The sequence below is a fragment of the Erithacus rubecula genome (genome assembly GCF_903797595.1).
Source record: "Erithacus rubecula genome assembly, chromosome: 3".
NCBI classification, from domain to species: Eukaryota; Metazoa; Chordata; class Aves; order Passeriformes; family Muscicapidae; genus Erithacus; species Erithacus rubecula.
Window position 1 is genome coordinate 22273354 of NC_136689.1, and position 21867 is coordinate 22295220.

Below are 21867 nucleotides of genomic sequence, written 5' to 3' on the forward strand. Positions count from 1 at the left end.
CTTCTGGCAATGCTCCTGAGTTTAAAATAGCAAGCAATTTTTACTTTAAAAAAAAATGTTCACAATATGATCCCTTACTTTGTAATAATTGCCCACAAAGATGCAGATTTAGAACAGCAAATAGGCACTGCAGTAACACCAAAAGGAAAACTGAGAAGCCACTTCTTTCCCCAAGTGTCATATCAACAATTTAGGAAACACTTTAGCTGAAGATCAACACACCCCACTACAGTAATCTAAATGTAGCTATCTATATATGAATATAGTTAATGGACATCAAAGTTACAGTCCAATCCAAGTGATTATCCAGTGTATGTTTACTGTAGGGCAAAATAATTCACTTTCCAGTCTCTGTTCACTGTTTTGCAGCTCAGGCATGACATGAGGAGAGGTTAAGCTACAGTCCCACCAAAGCAGTACCTGATACCATCTGTTTCTTCTATTTCTTTCATTTCTTCCACAAGTCTTTTTTCTCTTTTTTCTTTTTCTTTTTTAAAGTGGTTTTTTTTGTTTTTATTTTTGTTTCCTCAAATGTCATGAAGCCAAGTTATAAATAATACTTATGACGCTGAATTCTTACACTATTAAGCCAGGTCAGTGAATTCAGACTAAAAAGCATAAAAATGCCAGTGATAATCCCTCAAGAGCATAGAATCAACCTGTTAATTTTCTTAAAGTAGCAAACATATACATCCATCAAGCTTTGTCTTTCCCCTACTGCGACATAAAAAACTTAATTCATAAAAACCAGAGCTCATCAAATAGACCACAGATTTATTTTTTTTTAATCAGCAGTGAGTGATGTGAGGTCTCCTCATGTTTGTAAATGCTCCAGCAATACAATGTCAGTCTTTACAGAGTTAATCTTGTGGCATCACAGGAACATGAAGTACCATGCATCACTTCCAGCTCCAGAGCAGTTGAAGAGCTTGTGGAGAACCACTTCAGAGCTTAGATACTGCCATTTCTTGGAACATGCAGTGAACATGAGGTCATGCAATATTCTGGAACAATATGATTGAGGATACTCCTTTAGCAAATATAAACCAAATTCTGGCACTGCTCTGTTCTCTCGCATCAGCTCTAACATCCTCCACAGAAATTTACTATTTAAGCAATACTGCTTATTTGTCTACATCAGGAACTCTTTTTTTTCTGTCTTGGCATCAGAGGTACAACCTCTGTTCATGACAACCCAGCTACACACCAGTCACATCTCTACAGAGCTGTTGCAGCTTACGCCTCCAAAGGACAAGTAAAGTGAGTGAAAAATTACCCAAGGTCCCTTCACTTAGGCCAGTGAAAGAAGCAGTTTCCCAAATGACTAGCTGGTTTTTCCAGGACACCTCCCCTAAAGCAAACTGCCCAGCCTTTAAATTTACCAGTGTAAATGGTCCAGTAAGTGCTTTATTGTGTTTACACTGAGCTATAACCATAACACAGAGATAAACAACCCAGACTGGCCCTGGATAATCATGGATCTGCCATTTCCAGAGCTGCTCAGACATATGGGGTCATAGCAGTTGTGTCACAATTTTTACACCTCTGTTGTAAAAATACACAACTGGCCCATGTCAATGGCAGAGAAAAGTTAGGACACAAAGTATAGAATTGCAAGGGTAAATATTTATTCATGCACATGAGGTGTACCAGCCAACATGGGGCACCATGAACGTGGCTTTGCACAAGTTCTTTTGGCCTTCATACATCCAGGTACAATACAATTTGACTTATCATTGACACCCACGCTGCTGATTAGCAATATTAGTAAAACTTTGCAAAGCAACTGTATTTTTGCAGGATTCTTGCTGCTTGTCAGCTGATCCAGATGTCCCTGGAGCCAGTCTTGCCACTCATCTACGATATAAGATAACACTGAGAGGATTTCAAAGACTTGTCAGAGAGGTGGGATGCTGGTGGTTATCTTGGTTGTCCAGGCATATCCTTCATCCTTCATAGACAGCTTTTATTGTCCAAGAAGCATAGGCCAGGTGGTACTTTAGTACTTTAGTTTGTTTTACTGAACCATGAACAACACTACAGTGTCCAGTAAAAATACCACTTTTCCATTGCAATACAGTACATAATGTATACATGAACTAACATATATATTAACTAAATTTCACACTAGAAAGACTGACACACAATTGGTGGGGAATGGAGTTTTTGCAACAATTCCCCGATGCGCTGCAGCTGCAGACAGACGGTGGGAAGGCGCTTGGGCTCGTCGCTGTTCCTGCAGAGGCATTTTCTGGCTTGCCCTTTTCCCTTGCACCGGCTCAGGAGATGGGCCCCGCGTGTCGCTCCTTTGCCCGATTAGACTGTCCTGCTGAAGCAGCCCACACCTTTACACGGGCCCATCAAACCCCATGGAGGATCTGTTTTCACCTCACGGACTACGAGCCATGTGCACTGACCACAAACCGTGGGGCTCTGAAATTTGCAATCGGCCGCGGTGTCCCGCAGCCGCGCTCTGCGGGCCCTGCCCTCGCCCTCGGCCCGCCTCAGGCCAGACCCGCTAGAGGCGCGGCCGCCTTTGTTCCCGCTGCTGCCGCATTCCCAGAGCCGTTCTACACACCACTTCTCTTTTTTTACTGAGCCAGTAGCCAGAAGGTGGCGGCAGACGATAAAATATCCCTGAATTTTGGTCCCAGCTATTGCCCGCGAAGATGTGTCCCTCCATTGCTTTTAGAGCAAGGTTTCTATTCACTGCAGCAAAAGCGGTGAGCTACAAATCGCTTGTGCTCAACTCACGTAGTTTTTAAACCTGATTTATAGCAGCAGCTAGAAAACAATTTATTCTTTAAAGAATGTTGAAATTTGGTGACAATAAAAGCCGGAGCCGTGCCAAGGAAGCAGGAGCCAGGAACACAGGCTGGCCAGCTCCAGGGTGTGGGGCTTTGAAATCAGCGAATTGTTTGGGCTGGAAGGGACCTTTTAAATGTCATCCAGTTCCAACCCCTGCACCACGGGCAGGGACACCTTCCACTAGAACAAAGCCCATCCACCCTGGCCTTGGGCATCTGCTGGCGTGGGACAGCAGCAGTCAGCCCTGTCTTCACAGAAGGGCTAACAAGAAAAACAATGAATCTCTCTCAACAGGTAAAGGGTTGGATTGCTGTAAAGTCCTCACGGTTACATCTGCAGCACCCAACCAGGCTCTGATGCAGAATATTTTGTGGGTAAAGCAGGAGCAGCATGTGGCTCCATGGGAAAGTGTCCGTACCACATTCCCACCTCCTGATGCACGCCCCGGTGGGTTAGGTCTGGCTGGATTTGCAGAGCACACAGCATATTTTCACAGCATTTCAGTCATCACAGAATCACAGAATCATACAATGGCCTGAGCTGGAAGGGACCGCAGAGATCATCTATTTCCAACCCCACCACCAGGGGCAGGTTGCTCAGAGCCCCATCCTTGAATACTTCCATAAATGGGGCATCTACAGCTTCTGTGGGCAAACTGTTCCAGTGCCTCCCACCATCACAGTAAAGAATTTTTTCCTAGTATCTAATTTAATCCTGCTGACTTTCAGTGTGAAGGCATGCCTCCTTGTCCTGTCACTACATACTCTTGTGAAAAGTCCCTTTCCATTTGTCTTGTAGACTCACTTCAGGTACTGCAAAGCTTCAAAAAGGTCATCCCAAAGCCTTTTCTCCTCCAGACTGAAATAAATCCTTTTTCCAGGGTGTTAGAGAGATCTTTGAAAGTACTTCTCCCAGCTCTGATGTGTCTGTGGAACTCTTTATTTGAAGTGGCAGAAGATTTTCCTATGAGTACTAAAGTTAAGTCTAGAAAATTCTTTGTTCTTACTAGCACTTATGGGATTACCCAACCTGACATGCAAGCCCTTTTGTCCCCATAATACTCAAAAAGGCATGAGTCCTAGTGTGGTACAATGATTTAGAAGTAATCCTTATTAAGTAATGACATTTTTAATGTATTTTGAGACTTACTGAAATATGAACAAAATCCAAGTATTTTCCATTTTAACACCAAAATATGTTAAAATAGTTAAAGTCTTAGGAAGCTATAGCTTTTTCAGATTTTGTAATTGTTGCCTGGAGCACTTAATCTCAGATACTTTCAGAAATTCTGGAATTTTTAAAAATACACTGGGAATGCTGATCTGTCAGGTGAACAGTCTGGACAAATTTGAAGATAAACTGTTATACTCACTGCTGTCTGTGCTGAAATGTGGACATTCTATGAAATTATTAATTTTTTCCATGTTCTAAATGACATTTCATTAACAACACTTGACTATATAAAATAGCACAATAGTAGGAAAGTAACTCACTTTTTACCTTCATATGCAAGAGGCTGAAGTGATTCTTATATAACCTTCATGTAAACTTGGACAATTGTGACCACTCATAAAGAAACATGCACTATAATAGTTTTACATATATTGCATACAAATAACTGATCTTTGCTAGAAATTAATCTTCGTTGGCACCTCAAATATCAAGTGCCAATTTGAAGCTTCAGGGTCGCTTAACTAATTAGCTGTATTAGTTGCAATCTTACTTAAATTACTTTCCTTGATATATTATACTCTCAGAATAAATTATTAATCTCACAAAACTACTTAGCTATAGTCTTGCCTCTTTCTAGTTACAGTATCTTCATCAAAGCAACAAATACCAAGCATTTCTTTTAATTAATTAAATTATAAGGAATAGACCCAAATATACATCCAAAAAGATATGTAGAGCTTACAATTAGTCAAAGTAGAAGCTGTACAATTCCAGCTTTCAGAAAAGAAAGACACACATCTCCAGGAGGTTTGTGTTACTGTAATAGCTCAAGAGGTCTGTGTTTTAACACTTTTGTATTAATTATTTTACTGTATTTTCAGCAAGATGAAAAATGTTTGTTGTTGGAAACAAGACAAACACTTTTGTGTGCTCGACTTGATTGTGTCTGATTGAAGCCTGCTAGCAAACCCACAATTATTCAAATATTAAGTTAATGCCTGGATCTTATATATGGAAAGCTTTAGTGTCTGATTTCTTCCTCATGTCTTATAATAAAATTTACTTTCATTTAGAAAAAAAAATGCTTGCTGTATAGACATTTGGTAGGACAGTGGTTGCAATGGTTAATATAGATTTGTCTAACTTCATAGCTGCAGATAGGGGTTAAAAATTACATTTTTTTCTAATTCTTTCTTCTTATATGGGAACATTTAATTTTCATCCTCAGTGCCTCTTTTTTCATAGGCTTTGGTACTTCCTTTTAGTAATACATATAAGAAAATAGAAATTTTAGCTGTTACATAGGTACTTGATTCTAAAATATTCATCAGTAGCCTCATTTAATATTTTTGTACTGCTTTGCCTCATCAGTGATTTCCAAAAGAAAACAGATACAAAGAAACAGAAAAAAAAAAGCAACAAAAAATACTCATCCTTTTAAAAGCATGTCTTCCTTACATCTCTAGCTTACCTATTTTTTAACCACCAAGCCTCACTTTTCTGTAATGGCATATGTTCTGCTCTGCTTTGAAGGAGAGAACATTTGCCTCTTTCTAAAACACAAGCTGGTCCTAACATAACACACCTAAATATCCCGAAGCAAAAGTTTTTATAACATGCAGTCAGACTAGCTGAATACAATAGACCAAGTTCTACCTGAAATTTAACTTCCACTCGCTAACATACATAGGCAATTCTCCCTCAGCAGTACCTACAGTGGGTCTGTGAAATCAGGAACCTTACATATTTTACCTGAATCACCTGCCTGCTTCAAGCAAGTCAACCAAGGAGCACTCTGGGAGAGTCCAGTGCCAAGGCTCAGTGCAGCTGAAGAGCAGATGGCAGCAGACAGATCCATCACAACAGACTGTGACAAGGTGAGCTGGCAAAGGTAAGCTAGTCATTAAGTCAACTTCATATTCTTTGTGCCAGCTCACACTGATGTGGAGGTAAATCTGTTTGGTTCCCATGCACTATGATGGGTATGCACTAAGGCATTTCTGTACTGGCAGTACCATCTGCCATAAAACTCCCACTAGTTCTGTGGGACCTTCACCATGGTCATCTCTCAGATAGAGGGGTTTCTTATTTTCACACTTAATCCCTTTAATGTTCACTATAATAAAAAGTGTTATCCCACCAGGTAGGTTTTGTACAGCAGGTCAAGAGCCACAGCAGAACTGTTGGACATACTGTTGGTGATGAAAGACAGGTCTTAGCAAACACCCCATTTCCCTTGCCATTGTCTCCGATGGGCAATATGATTTGTCTTAAGATGAGAATACTCGGTGGAAATTGCAGGAGGAATTATTTGGATGTTCATATAATCAATCCATTGCAGAGATGGGGGAGTTGTGGTGATTGCTATTGACTTGGGTATACATCAGCCTGCAAAATCTATAAAACGTTGCTGAAGACTGGGCCAGCTGAGTGAACTGGCATCCCAAGGTTGCAGGCAAATCCCCAGCCCCACAGGGACACCTGCAGGATATGTCCAGCCCTAAGACATGAAACACTCACTTTTGGGTGGGTAAGTGTGCTGAGATCTGGCAAAACACAAAGATAAAATCCTGAAGTAGCTATACAGGTGCTTTGTAATTCTGAATTCTGTAAAGACTGCAAACTTGTTCATTTGTAGCCATTACATTATATCCTTTTATACTTGCTTATATTATATGCTGCAATGACAACATTTCAATGCAGTATTAGCAATAAAGCATCAGAATAATTCACATAATCAGTGTCAAATTTCTCATACCTGACCAAGAGTCTTCTCTCTATCACTCTGCTACACATACATATAAGAAGTTGATATCCAGTAACAGGATATGTTAAGTACTCTTTTACAAATTAAATTGACTAAATACAAACATTAAAAAATTTTAAAAATTAAGAATTAAAGTTTAATATTAAACACTAGAAAGTGGCAGGGTCATTGTATTGGTGGTAGGAAAACATCTGACTGCTGTCAGGTATTTTTTTCTGGCAAGATGTGTCAGGGAATCTTATGTGATCCATATAGGAGTATTTCATTCCAATATGTACATTTATTGAAGAAAATAAATTAGACTTAGATGATATTGTTATTAAGAGGCATTGCTGAAGTTATGACACCTGAGAATACACAATATCTGCGCCCCTTACCTGTTGGAAGAGTTGTATCATCATCTTATGCCTATGCTATTTTTAAAATTTTTGCATATTATTTGCATATGTGATTTACCAGCAGCATGTGATCTGACAGCCCTCTGATTCTGGCTTCAGTGGACTGTGACAGAATATGAATCTCCTAATTAGAACTTTGTGATTATCACACATGATCTTTAGGCTTCATCTTTTGGCTTCACAGTCCACCAAAGCACCACAATGACAGTCACCAGACATACATTCTCTGAACAGTGAATAAAGGAATCAGAAGAGGTAGGAAGAATGTGGAGTTTCATTGTTAGAGAAAATGCTGTAGATGAAGAAGCCTTTGTCCTTGTCCACAGACAAACACAACTAAAAATTAAATCTCATATTCGAAGCTGGTTCAGTGCCATTTTGTATGTGAATATCTTTCACTAAAAAATTTAATTCTAAATAAAAACAATTCTAGGCCAAAACATCAGTTCTTCCTGTTATAGAGAAGGTCTGATCTGTATTTCTTGCTTGGTTAATCTGTTTCACTTTGCTTATGCTGTCAAAAGCAGTTTACATGTTTAACTTATGTTAATTTGATGAGTGTTGGAGTTATTCAGCACCCTCTTACATTCTTGGGCAAGTGAACATTATTAGTCAATTCTGAGAATTAAGCAAACAAAATTAATACCTTTCTGTAATTGCAAGTTTAATTGGCTTATAACCAAGTTGTGAATTCCAGACAGCTTCCCCTGCATGAATGATAAAATAGGAACTAAAATAGCTGAAGTAAGAAATCATACTATATGGGTTTGGGGTTTTTTTTCCCCTAGGAGAGAAAATCCTGTTCTTCCAATATGGATAATTGGATATGGAAATATAATTCCTTGAGACATTCTATCTAGTGGCAATTTCCACAGTATTCTATTATAGTTTGTCACTATGGTTTTTATGACTTTCATAGTCAAGAATTAGATGTTAAGCTAAAATCCAATAGAATTATATGGATATAAATCTGTAAATAAAAGGAAAATTAGGCTTATCAATTCTTAGCATTAATTCAAGAACCCATTTAATTATTTGATTTGAGAAGTTTGCAATTATCTTCTAAATGGGATATTTACTGATAAATTATTATCAAAATGTCATGTGTGTGTGAAATTTTACTGACATCTGATAGCTAGTTGTACAACACGGGCCTCTAACAGAGGAATGTCACTGACACAGAAAAGGTGATTTATTTTTTCCTCAAGGGTCTCTGGGCCTTTGTAGTTGCAGGGAAAAAACTTCTATTTGTACAGGCTTTGAGGAGGTACTTAATTTTACTGATTTAGGAACATATTTTTAAGAAATGAACTCAAATTTATGTCCCTATAAAAATCATTCTTCTTGAATTAATTCTTCTCATTTTCATTTGCTGCTTTCCTCTATAACATCATTTTCCCATAGTTCAGTGGCAAAGTGTGAGAACTTTAACTGAAACATATGGCTTGCTTCAAATATGAAACAACAGGTAATACAGATATTTTTTAATTCCCTATGATGGATTGTGTTTTCTCTTTACATAAATGGTATACATTCCTTTTTGACTAAAGGTTGAGAATATTTTTGTAAACACAGAAATGCATGTAATCTATTAACTAATCATTTCAGACTTTTCCATGAAACGTAATGGAGGAGGAAAGGAAAATCCTTTAAAATGTCAGATTGTAGGTTTAGTTTACTTTGCTAGTAATATGGGTGTTTTGTTCCTAGAATTTTGTTGCTAGGACACCTAATTGACTTTTAAAAACACTTGTTCCTGGTCACTAATACTGTGCAAACAATGTTTTCTCTCTCTCTTTTTTTTGGCATAACCCGTTTTTGCTGGAAAACTCAAGCAAGGAAAAATGTGTACTAGAGGACGCATGTTCAAAACATGTTCAAAAGATCAGCACAGCTGAGGTCTCAGTTAATTCAGAAAGATTTTGAAATTTGCATTTAGTAAAGCAGCATGATCCCAAATGCAGAATAAGGAATCTGTTCACATTGCAGCTGGTACACGTTCCTCAGAAGGTTTTTTTCTTCCTTTGTGTGTAAGTCTGTGCCATCCATCGCACCATCACAAACGGAACCCACCTCAGGGGGAAGCGAAAGAAAAAGCACAACAGGAGCACGTGATAGAAACTGCTATTAGCCTTTCAAGGCACACATTAAGCAGACTATTAAGCGATCTCAGAATATTGCTTTGTATTTGCTGAGGTATAGAAACGGTATGAGCATTTAATTGCCACGTGCCATATTCCCCATTGTGCTTTTAACACACTTCTTCCAGCCCGTCTGGCACGGTAGGTAAGTAATTTTAACAGGGGGCTACACATCCTTTGTTATCATCCTTACACAGTCTGCGGCACACGTCGGGAAGCTCGCTGCATTGCAAAGCCTTAGATGGAGCTGTAGGATCCCTGCAGTTGTGTGAGCCGCGCGCAGGAACAGGACAACACCTGGGAAACGAGAACTGTCAGAATTAGCCTTTAGGACCGACACACGGGACTGGCGGGGCAGCAGAGCCCGGGCGCTGCCCGTTCAGAGCCCCGTGCCGCAGTCCAGCGAGCGCGGGCGCCCCGGCGCTGCTGTTCCTTTGTGAGCAGCGGGACCCCCGCCTCTGCCCGCAGGGCGCGGGGGTGTAAACGGGGGTGTGGACGGGGGTGTGCCCACCGGTGCTGGCCGCGCCCGCTGCCCCGGCCACGCCGCTGCCCTGCAGGGTCAGACCGCTTCTCCGGGAGCGGCTCCGGCGGCACTCGGCGGCAGCCGGGCGGGCGGGGGTCGCCGGCGGGCGGGCAGAGGCGCCGGGAGCGGCCGCGGCTCGGGGAGGAGGGGCCGGCGGCGGCGGGAGGAGGAGCGGGCGGCCACACGTCACTTTCCCCGGCCGCGTGTTTACGTGGAGCTGAAGATGGCGGCGCCGGTGGCCCCGCCACGGCAGCTGTCGTCGCTGTGAGGCGGGACGGGACCGGACCGGACAGCGAGCGTGTGCGCCCCGGCTGAGGGGAGGGCGCGGGGCGAGCCCCTCCTCCTGCTGCCGGTAACACCCTGCTCTCCCGCACAGACGCCATGGAGGATGAGGAGCGGCTGAAGAAGCTGGAGGCTGGGAAAGCCAAGGTAGGAGGAGGCGGCGGTGGCGCGGCGGGGACACAGCGGGGTGAGGGCGGGGGAGGCTGTCAGCGGGGCCGGGCCGAGCCGCGCGGTGCGGCGGCGGAGCGGGGCTGCGGCAGGGGCTTGGCGCGGGGCCCCGCCGCGAACAAAGCCGCGGGCGGAGGAGGCGCTTTGTGCCGCCCGCCCCGCGCTCCCCCGCCCGCCGCGGAGCCGGGCTGCGCTGCCGCCCGGGCGGAGGGTGCCGCTGCCCGGCCACGCCGGCCCCGACACCTGGCGCGCCACAGGTGCCCGTCACGAGGCCGGACGGTGACAGCCCGCTGCGGCCCGGGCAGAGGAAGAGCCGAGGAGGAAGAGGAGAGGGAGCCTTAACCTCATTACCCTTCGAGCCGAGGCGCGAATCCCGTTTACCTCCTAAGCCTGGGAAACCCTGTGAACCTTTAAGGAAGTTATGAAAGGACAGCTGTTCCTCAGGATGGAGCTAATGCTGGGAGGGCGTTAGGAGCAGAGGATTAGCGGTGCCGGCGGGCCGGGAATGCCGCGAGTCACCCGCGGGACCCCGGCGGTGCCCGCAGAGCTGCGCGCAGCCGGCACCGCCTCGGCGCTGTCAGGCGGCTCCTTGGCTGCTCTGCGGGCTAACCCAAGGGTTGATCGGGCAGCTTAGCCTTTCACTCTAAGCACGGCTCAGTACACACCGGCTGCACAGCATTTCGCCTTCTGGGCAGCAGACCAGACTACGCTTCAGGAGGACTTCTTTTTAACTTCAAAGAAAGCTTTGGTGTGGTCAACGAGATAAGCTAATTAATGGCATTTAGATAAAATTAGTGTTTTGGCGTTAGGTATCATCTATTTCCTTCCTGTAGGCATAACTAAATGATAAGAGTTCAGAAGTTGGTCAGTCATTCATACTAAAGATATGCAGGTAACTTGGCAGGAGCTAATAGTAAAGGCAAAATTAAGACAAGCTAAATATGAAACTATGAAGCATCATTGTCTTATTTATGCAGACTATGGAAAAGCTATAGTTCATCTGCAAAGTATTGAGGTATTTTGTAGAGGTATTTTGCAGTATTAGTAGAATCTTATTAACTTGGCGTGTTTCTGTTTAGGTTAAAATGCGTGTTGGGAAAATCTCCTAGAGGGAGTTGTATGCTTATACAGAAAAACCTGTTCCTTAAAAGCTTAGTGCAAGAGTGGTGTTGGCATAACTTTATGTAGTACTCATAAAAGGCAGTGGGACAAATTAGATCCTGGTGGCAGTATATTCTGTCACAGATTGGCTAATTCTTTCCAGAAAATTAGAAAGTAGTTCGCAAAGAAAATGGTTGGAGTAGATTTGCCAGTATTATCAATCACAATGAAGAATTTGGATTTTCCTGCCCTTGTTGGCCTGGGATTAACACAGAAAAGTAATGACAGCTACTGAAAATTCAACCAAAAGCCAGGACTCTAGCAGGAATTCAGTGGCTTCCTTTACACTTTGAGAAAAGACACGTTCACTTTACTAATTTATTCTGTAATATAAGAGTACTGTCATAGCTTTCACAAAAACTATTCTAGTTTTTTGTCTAAAACCTAATGCCGTTCTTGTAAGTATTTGCCTGAAGACTTGAGTATTCTATGCTTTTAAATGTCCCCTGTGTGATTTAAGTCATCATCACTCTTCAAAGCTAAACATGGTTTATGTGAAAAGGGACTTTAAAAGCAGTGCGAGTATTTTTTCCAGGCATTTTGTTCAGTGTTGCATTTACCCCTTTTTTAAAATGTGAATGTAAAAATGTGTTGTATAGTGGAGATTAGGTCACAATCTTTCAGTGACAAATGTTACTGATAAAAGCAGAAAAGAAGAAATTGTGTTAGCAGAGAATGGAAGAAGGAGTTGGTCCTGCAGCTGCTTTTCTCTTTTTCAAACACATTCACGTAGTGTCATCAGTGCATCTCCTAAAATTGCTTGACTCCAATGGCTATTTTCTGCAAACCACAGCAACAAGCATCCAGAAAACTTTTGAGCTTTATCACTTGAGAGTTGTTTAAATAAAATACCCGAGGAAATGTGCTGAAGTATATGTTGTTACTGTTCCAAAAAGTGCAGGCATTGCCATACTGCAGACAACTTACACCAACCACCTGAAATTACAGACTTTAAATAAGATGTCCATAAACTGCAGGATGAATGCAGGTAATTGGGAGTCTGGTTAAAGATCCTAATAGATACCATGAAGGTGGCTGGTACATTGCTAACAGTGGAGTTATTCAATTGAGACCTGAATTCTTGTTTGATTTGGGTTGGTTTTATTCTTGTAAAATAGGCACTGCTAAATTTCAGTTTATGCATATTAAACTATATGAACTTTCTTGTAAAGTAACTATTTTGTTGCTGTTGTTTTCTAATATCAAGTAGGCAAATGTGGCATTTGATTTTGTGTGAATTGATCTACATTGGAACTTTTTCTTGATGTCTTCTAAGACACTGTCCCCCCACACAGATCTTTTACAAGGAGGTGTATAAAAAGTGGATTTTCTGCAAATTTATTTTCTTCTGAGTCCTTCTTTATTGTTAATGGAAAGGAGAAGCTGCATTGTGAATCTTACCTTTATTGAATGGTGCTAAGTTACTCAAGCCTGGCAGAATAGGTCTCAATGTGAACGCACAGCCTTTGCCAGTATGTAATTTGAAAATTGGAATAAAAAGTCTTGATGGAGACTCACCATGTGTACCTGCTGATTTTTGGAGACTGCACCAAGTCTGCATCATGAAGCAGTTGGCACCACATGTTGTTGTTCTGTCTGTTACAATCCCTCAAAGGCAAGGGAGATGCAAAGTTAAACCCAGTAAATTACATGCTCCTTTTTCCAGACTTGTAGTCATTACTTTTCTTTTGCCATGAGGTAAATCTGCTGCATATTAATCCAGCCTCTATAAAAATCTGTCTCCCTTCCATTGAAATGTTGTCTCAGTTCCTCTGTAGAACTCCCTTCTCTCCTAACTTTATCTTATCTTGTCATGTCATTATGGTGAAGCAAGAAGAGTGTTTGTTAGAAAGGCCAGCTAAAGCAAACAGTGTTGACTGTGATGGAAAGTGGAAGGCAGATGTGCACCAGCAGCAGAAATATAGATGCATGATATTAGGCTGATCAGTGCCCTAAAACACAGTAACATTAGAAATCCATCAGATTTGTTTTTTGCCTTGCTCAGGGGGTTCTGAAATATTGTTGATGGTCTGAGATAGTGAAAATGTATCTGGTCTTAAAAAAAGACTGCAGAGGATGGTGGTTGAAAATCTAGACATGGCATATTATGTGTAGATTCCTGTGTGTATCAGTTTGCTTGGAACGCTCATCTAATCTTAAAGAGAATACTATTTATGGTAGTTGGGTTGGGTATTTTAATTTCATGTATTTATTTAGCAGCTTAGTAGCTGACTTTTCTTATTAGGATATGACACTGTCTTGGTCAACTTTCAAAACTACAGAGAGTAGTTTGGTAACTTCAAAATAAAAACACGGGTGATTGGATTCCCTCATCAGAAAGTGGCTGGGGATATTTTGGTGTAAAGCTTTTGAAATTTATAAAAATGTATTTTAATTTCTACGCACACGCAGACACACATGGAAGGCACAGCTATTGTAACTTGCAAAATTGAGATGAAGCTATCAATAGCAAGTTCTATGGAATGATCCATTTTACTTAAATTTAGTTAGCAAAGTATTTAAGTGTTTAAATTTCTAGTGAACAAAGGGCACTCCTTAGCTGTATGCTTGTTTTTCCTATGGGAGGGGTGGACAAGGGAAAGATACTAATACACTTTGTAAATTGTCTTGGGTTGGTCTAGGATTTCAGGTCTAATGTTAAAAGTACATAATTAAGTGTTTTGTTTTTCAAAGCTTTTATGAGTGTTTGAAATACATTGTTGTGGTGTTCTAAGAAATGATGTAATCATTGGAGAACCTGAAGAAATTAGTGAGTTGGTTTGGTTTAAACACTTGAGAACAGAGTAAGGGCTGTTGCAGCTTTTGATCTATACCAGAAAATCAGCGAGCAGATGGAACAGTGATGTTGGTTGGGGAAGCTCTAATGGCTCTCAGTGGACAAGTATTAAAGGTTGTATAACTAATTTGGCAAGTTATCTTCACAAATTGAATAGTCAAAAGAAATAATTGCATGTTTTGTCATCTTGTCTTGCATGTACATATTTTAGATGACGGAAGATTAAAATTATATGTATTATTAAGAAAGCATTGTCTAAGAGTCTGGGAATATTTACTGTTTGCATTGTTGTGTTTTTTTTGATGGGATAAAAAGATTTTTCTCACTCATCTCTAGCCTCTTTGGACTGAGTAGTTTCGGAAGTCTCAAGGAAGGGTGTTGATATGTTGGGGTTTTTTAAAATAAAACACTCAAGCAAACATGGAATAGTTATGTGACCCAGTGATTAATTTAAATCCCCCAGAAGAGCTCCAAGTATAGATTGTGTGTAAAACACAGTCCTTTTAAACTCCCTGTAATTTACCTTAAGTGGAAAAAATAGCAGTATCTCAGTGGTTATTGAAGAGTTTTTCATAATTGAAGTCACAGATCACGGAATATTCTGGGTTGAAAGGGACCTACAAGGATCATCAAATTTAACTCTCAAATGATTTAAGACAGTTACCTATGGGGATTGAGCCCACAACCTTGGTGCTATCAGCACCATGCTCTAACCAACTGAGCTAATTTAAGGGTCAGACAAATTAAATAGATTTAAAACTTACATGTCATTAAATAGCCGGGCTACTAAGACATTATCTTTTTCTTTCAAGTTTAGACTGTTCATTTTGTTTATCCTTTCTACCTCAAATAACTTGATCAAAAATAAACAGAATAATGGAAGAATTTACTTTTCAGTCTGCATTTTCCTACTCTGCTTTTCTCTTAAAAAAAGTCGTATTTGCTATATCAAAAAGCCCTAGTCATTGTGGTCACTCTTCATAAATTATGGACAGAAGAAGCTTTTTGAGTTAAAAGTTCACACCGTGGCAGTGGTGCCTTGTCTATATCTGAAGATGCTGGTGTGTATTAATGGACAAGAGAGGAAGTAACTGGATCTTTTAAGAGTTTCCTGGGAAGGTGTTGGAAAGCTTTGCCTTGAGACTGCAGTGAAACTATGAAAAAATACTATGATGAACAATTTATGTGAAGGATAAATAACCCTTCAAATTTTTCTTGCATATGAAGATCCTCAGAAATCTGTATCAAATCTGTATCTAGTTCCTAGGCATTCTTTTATTGTATTGCAAGGCTGTTTCTTTTTCTAGGTCCTTCTGAACTTGGGGGGTTTGACTTCTTTTCGTTTACAGGCTTCAATCTGCTCGCTTCCATGCATCTCTGTCAATTTTAAATGCAAATAATAGAAGGTGTGTGGAATTGCATGTATATATTTTGTTTAAAACATGAGTAAGTTTAAAAGCTTACTTTTGTGTTGCAGAGAAAATCACAGATATAAGGGCTGAGCGTTGACTTGGAGAGAGCACATGTGGTTTTAAAACTTTTTTTGAGTAAAAGAAGATAGGACAGAAGTTGAGTAGAGGTGAGAAAGGAACAAGGTGTGAGATGTTCAGCTTGTTGTGCCTGCATTTATTTTTGTTCAAAACAATGGATATCTATGTTGTAGGAAAAAAATTATATGCATTTGAGATATAAATATATTCTGTCTAGATAATTGATTGCTAATGGGGTAGTCATAAGCTTGGATGAAAGATCAAATGGAAATCTGTGAGACCATTTTCAAGACACATTTTATGCCTAGTAGCAGAAAAATTGGTATGACTAGTTTAATTTTTCTTTTGAGGATAATAAGACCACCAGCTCATTACAGTTTACTGTTCTTTTCTTTTTTTTTTTTGTTTGAAAATATAAAAAGAAAGTTTAATTTTTTTTGTGATGTGTTCAAGTTTTTTGTGGACTCTATTGGGTATTTGTTAAAAAAAAAAACAAAACAAAAGGTAGGATTTCATCTATCTTTTAAATTGAAAATACTAGAAGTCTTCCTGTTTCTGAGTGTGGTTTTCTTTTTCATATTGTTTTGATCTCCATTTCCCTTGTTCCAGAGATCTGTTCTTGCTTTTGATATAGGACTTGATTATTGGTTTTAGGTGTTATTATCAATGTACCCTTTTGTTCAAGTCTTTAAAGTAGCTCTCTACTTTTCAATAGTGGTCCAAGGTAGAACAAGCTGTAATTTAGACTTGTTTTCTTCTGTGAATACAGAGAAATATCACTTCAAAATAACCTTTGTTTTTTTGCCCATTTAGAGAGAATTGTTCTTTAATCCAAAACGCTAGTGAATTTCACAAAAATAGAGAAATAAGTCAACGCATTATTAGTAGCACTGTGAAGGCAGTAAATGGCATTGTAAAAATGCAATTTAAAATGTTTTCTTGTTCCTTGTGTAAGGAGAAGGAATTACAGAAGAGAAAGCACAAAGTTGCTCTTTGCATACTTTCAAGATTTTCTTCATTTTAGCTCTAGTCTCTCCCTCATTTCTGTGGTCTTCTTTCCAAAAACTTATTTTCTTAGTAGGTGTGTTGCAATAGCAAAACAGAGATGACTGCAACATTTGTTTCCCGGTTTTAACCAGAATCTAGAATAAAGTTTGTATGTTGGTGCTTATCTGGGAATAAGCTTGATCATCACCACAAATTAATTCTAAAATACTTTCAGTAAAGTGTATCTTCTTCTTTAAGGAAATTGGACATTTTTTGCATATGTAGGTGTTGCCAGAAAATCCTGTATTTTCTTTCCTGACAGGAAATAGCCAGTCAACTAGATGCTTTTAAATATTGATGTACAAAGGTATTAACTGTAGAATAATGCACTAGCATCTTAGAGTTTGGGATAGTGAAAAATCAAATGAAAATGAGGACAAAAGGAAAGGTGTCTGAAGTAGATCCAACTTCATTGAACTGCCATATATTGCAACATAAAATTATATACTAGTAACACAATTGTTGGGAATCCTAATTTAGCGTCTGAAAGCTCTGTCTTGAATATCTGCTCCACACAGAGAGATTTGAAGGTATTTCTATGTATTTGTTTCAAAATAATTTTGTTTCTGATACAAGCTAGCAAGTCACTTTGAATATGGACTGATAAATGTATCACAGTTCAACAAAACACAATTGATAATTGCAGTCTTTTAACTGCTTTGCTGAAACATAAATAGTTCTTTAAATTTATGTTGATGAGACTCCTGTCCATTTACTGCAGAGAGTAGGGCACATCCTATTGTGTTGATAGTTCTGGTGTTCCTCTTTATTAAGAGAAACCTTAATCTTCATTTTCCTGTGATTTCATGAGAAGCCAACATTTTATAACTACCTTTCCTACAACCAGAAAAGACTGAGCAATTAACAATTCTACTGCAAAAATAAAAATATTCTAATTTCTTAGAATTCTTAGTTTCCTGTAAGTATGGAATGAGTTTTCCTGCTTCACTCCTCTTCTAAAAAGGAGCCCCAGCAAGCTTCCATATGGAACAAATTCTATAGTTATCAGCTGGGCAAAGGAATGTGAGACTCTAGATAACCAAACACTAAGTTTAGGGTAGTCATGGAGTGATCAAATTCCAGTTATAACACTGAGTTGTAGCATCATGGCAAAACAAAGCAAAGGTGGTGTACTGGACTATGCTTCTAAATCTCAGAACATGAAGAAATTTAAAAATTCTTGACAATAAGAGATAATAATGATTAAGCGAATATATACAATTTTTGGGATATTTTTAGAGGAAAGCCTAGATTTGATGAAAATTGCGCTGCCGTGGCAAAATTACAGCATATCTCTAAAACTATGATAGCAACCAAACCCCAAGAAGATTGATGGAGTTGAAGAGGTGGAGTAGATGGAATTCTGGGACTGAACATGTTTCTGTGCAAATATTGATAAAGTAGGTGTTCCAGAGAATAAGCAGAGTAAGTTGCATAACAATTTATTCAAATCTGAGTTCAGTGATAGGCTGTGATTTGATAGAAGAGGTTATCCCTTAATCCTGGCTTTATTTGCTGACCTTTTTACTTGTCATTAAGCTCTTCTCTGTGAAGAAACCTCCAGTATCCAAACACAAAACAAGGGAAAATATTTAAGTATTTCTGAATCCATTTAGGTTGTCTAAGGGAGGTAACTGTTTTAACATAAAGCCCCATATATTTGCATATTCATGGAATTCACAGAATGACTAGGTTGGAAGAGACCTTCATGATCATCGAGTCTAGCCTATCAACTAGACCATGGCACTAAGTACCACATCCAGTCTTTTTATAAAAACATCCAGGGATGGTGATTCCATCACCTCCCTGGGCAGACCATTTCAATACTTTAACACTTTCCCATGAAAAACCTTTTCCTGATATCCAACCTGTATCTCCCCTGGCACAGTTTGAGACTGTGTCCTCTTGTTCTGTTTGTTGCTGCCTGGTGGAAGACACCGATCTCCACCTGACCACATCAGGGAGCTGTAGAGAGTGATGAGGTTACCCCGAGTCTCCTTTTCTCCAGGATAAACACCCCCAGCTCCCTCAGTTCCTCACAGGGTTTGTGTTCCAAGCCCCTCACCAGCCTTGTTGCCTCCTCTGGACTTGCTCAAGGGTCTTAACATCCTTCCTAAACTGAGGGGACAGACCTGCACACAGCACTCAAGGTGTGGCCTCACCAGTGCTGAATAGAGGGGAAGAATGAGCTCCCTGTTCCTGCTGCCACACTGTTCCTGACACAGGCCAGGGGCCATTGGCCTTCTTGGCCACCAGGGCACACTGCTGGCTCATGTTCAGTCAGCTGCTGACCAGCACTCCCAGGTCCCTTTCTGCCTGGGCACTGTCCAGCCACACCATCCCCAACCTATAACACTGCAGGGGGTTATTTGGGCTAATATGCAGGACTCAGCACTTGGACTTGTTAAACTTCATCTTATTTGACTCTGCCCATCCATCCATCCAACCATTCCATGTCTCTCTGCAGAGCCCTCCTACCTTCCAATAGATTGATACATGCCCCGAGCTTAGTGTTATTTGCAAATTTACTAATGAAAGACTCAATACCCTCATCTGTGTCATCAATGAAGATATTGAAAAGGACTGGCCCCAGCACACACCCCTGGGGCACAACAGCACTCTCTGGGCCCAGCCATCCAGCAAAGAGTGCTCCTGTTCAAGCCATGGACTGCCAGCTTGTCCAGGAGCATGCTGTGGCTGACAGTGTCAAAGGCCTTGCTGAAATCCAGGTACACAACATGCATAGCCTTTCCCACATCCCCCAGGTGGGTCACCTGGTCATAAAATGAGATCAGGTTGATAAAACATGACCTATCCTCCTAAACCCCTACTGTCTGGGTCTGATACTCTGGCCATCCTCTATGTGCTGTGTGATGGCACTCAGTATAAACTGTTCCATAACCTTACCAGGTACTGAGGTCAGGATAACTGGCCTATAGTCACCAGGATCCTCCTTCCCACCCTTTTTATGAATGGGTGTCACATTAGCCAGCTTCCAGTCATCTCAAACTCACCACTGACCCACGACTGATGGTAAATGATGGAGAGTGGCTTCGCAAGCTCATCTGCCAGCTGCCTCATCACCCCGGGGTGGATCCCATCTGGGCCCATAGATTTATGAGCATCTAAGCTGCTTAGCAGTTCTCTGACTGCCTCCTCCTGGATAACAGGAGGACCATTCTGCTCCCTGACACCATCTACCTACTTAGGAGGACAGTTGTCCTGAGGAAAAGCTGTTTTCCCACTAAAGACTGAGCAAAGAATGTGTTAAGCACTTCTGCCTTCGCCTCGTCTGCAGTTACTAATTTCCCTCCCTCATCCAACAAAGAACAAAGGCTAGACTTACCCTTCCTTTTACCATTAATATCTTTGTAAAAGCATTTTTTATTATCTTTTATAGAAGTCGCCATTTTTAGTTCAAACAGAGCTTTGGCCTCCCTAATTTTTTTCCTGCTCTAGCAGCTCTCTTAAATACTTCTTGAGAGACCTGACCCTCCTTCCAAAGATGATACATCCTCTTTTTATTCCTAAGTTCCTCCAAAATCTCCTTGCCCATCCAGGCTGGTCATTTGCCTCATCGACTCGCCTTTTGGCACATAGGGACAGTTTGTTCCTGTGCCCTCAAGATCTCCATTTTGAAGCACACCCACCTTTCCTGAACTCCTTAGTTTTTAAGGGCTGCTTCCCAAGGAGCTCTCTGAATAAGTCTCCTAAATAGGCCAAAGTCTGCCCTCCAGAAGTCCAATGTAAAAGTCTTACTGATATTGGTATTCCTCCTGATTTCACCAAATACCGCAAACTCACTATGCCCCAAGCCACCTCCAACCACCACATCTCCCACCAGCCCATCTCTATTTGCAAATGACAGATCTAGCATAGTCCTTCCCCTTGTGGGCTCACCCATCAGCTGCATCAAAAAGTTCTCCTCCACACACTCTAAAAACTTCCTGGACTGCCTTTTTTCGGCTGTATTAAGTTCTCAGCAGATGTTTGGCAAGTTGCAGTTACCTACAAGAACAAGGGCTGATGATCCTGAAACATCATCTGCTTATAGAATAAGTTGTCCATCTTTTCTTCCTGGTTGGGTGGACGATGAGTGACTCCTAGTAGGATGTCAGCCTTGTTAGCCTTGCCCTTAATTCTTACCCACAGGCACTCAACTTCATCATTTCAATACCTATGGCATCAAAAGCTCCCTAGTATAAAGGGCCACCCCTCTACCTGTTCTCCCTTTCCTGTCTCTTCTGAGGAGCTTCTAGCCATCTATTGTAGGTACAGATCTATTCAATAGATATTGAGAATATGTATTTTCAATTAAAAGGTATATAGGAGAAGTGTCTAACAGGTAACGCTCAATAACAGTGATGAGAAAACCCTGTCTTGGTCTGTTCAATGGTATGATGTCTGAGCTAGCCTAGTTTGCTGTGTTAGAAGAAGGAAGGGATATTCTGATATAAGACTCCTTAAAGATGGATGTGTTAGATTTTCTTTATGTTTGGAATATATTCCAGGAATTCCATTTAGCTTTCTTAAAAAAAACAAACCAACAACAAAAAACTGCAAAACCAAGACTCCACAGACAAGTGCAGTTTTGTGAGCATTATCAATGTCTTTGTGAGCTTCCTTTTCTCATGATTCAGCAGCGTGTAAAAAGTGATAAAAAGCCTGTCAAAGTAGTACAAGCCTGTCAAGCATTGCACACTGAGCATGAAATTCATGCAGTTGGTTCTTCCCTTATGTCTGTTCTGCTCCTGGCAGAGCTGTCTTTCTCTCACAAGCTGCAGTTTGTGGGCTTTATTCTCACTCTGTCCGTTCATTGCCAGACGTGCCACATGGTGGGAATTAATGTAAAAGTGATATAAACAAGGTGAGAAAATAGTGAAGCACAACTGAGTTTGACTTGTTCTAAAGTAATTGCAATTTACTAAAAAAGAAAAGAATCAAAACCACAAACATTTCTTAAAATGCAAATTTAACTTTTGTTCAGTTACAGTACAGATTTGAAGCATGGAGGTACTAGAATGCGTATGAATAATCACTTAAAAATATATTGAAATTCTCCAGGGTTTCTGCTTTTGAACACTCAACACAGTGTTCCTGAAAAGATTGTAT

At 40.6% G+C, this 21867-nt stretch overlaps 1 protein-coding gene and 1 long non-coding RNA gene across 2 annotated transcripts in view; one reads left to right on the plus strand and one right to left on the minus strand.

Annotated features, from left to right (window-relative positions):
• Positions 1–9315: 9315 nt before the first annotated feature.
• Positions 9316–13364, minus strand: LOC306799391. The gene is made up of 2 exons (XR_013773592.1): positions 10642–13364; positions 9316–9584 (listed from the first exon to the last, which is right to left on the minus strand). It is a non-coding gene; the product is annotated as an uncharacterized lncRNA (long non-coding RNA).
• Positions 9828–21867, plus strand: part of AKAP9 (A-kinase anchoring protein 9) — a 106501-nt gene continuing 94461 nt past the window's right edge. Inside the window, 1 exon segment of the mRNA XM_079300338.1 lies at positions 9828–10239. Within this exon segment, the coding sequence (XP_079156464.1) occupies positions 10192–10239 (48 nt within the window). The 5' untranslated portion in view covers positions 9828–10191.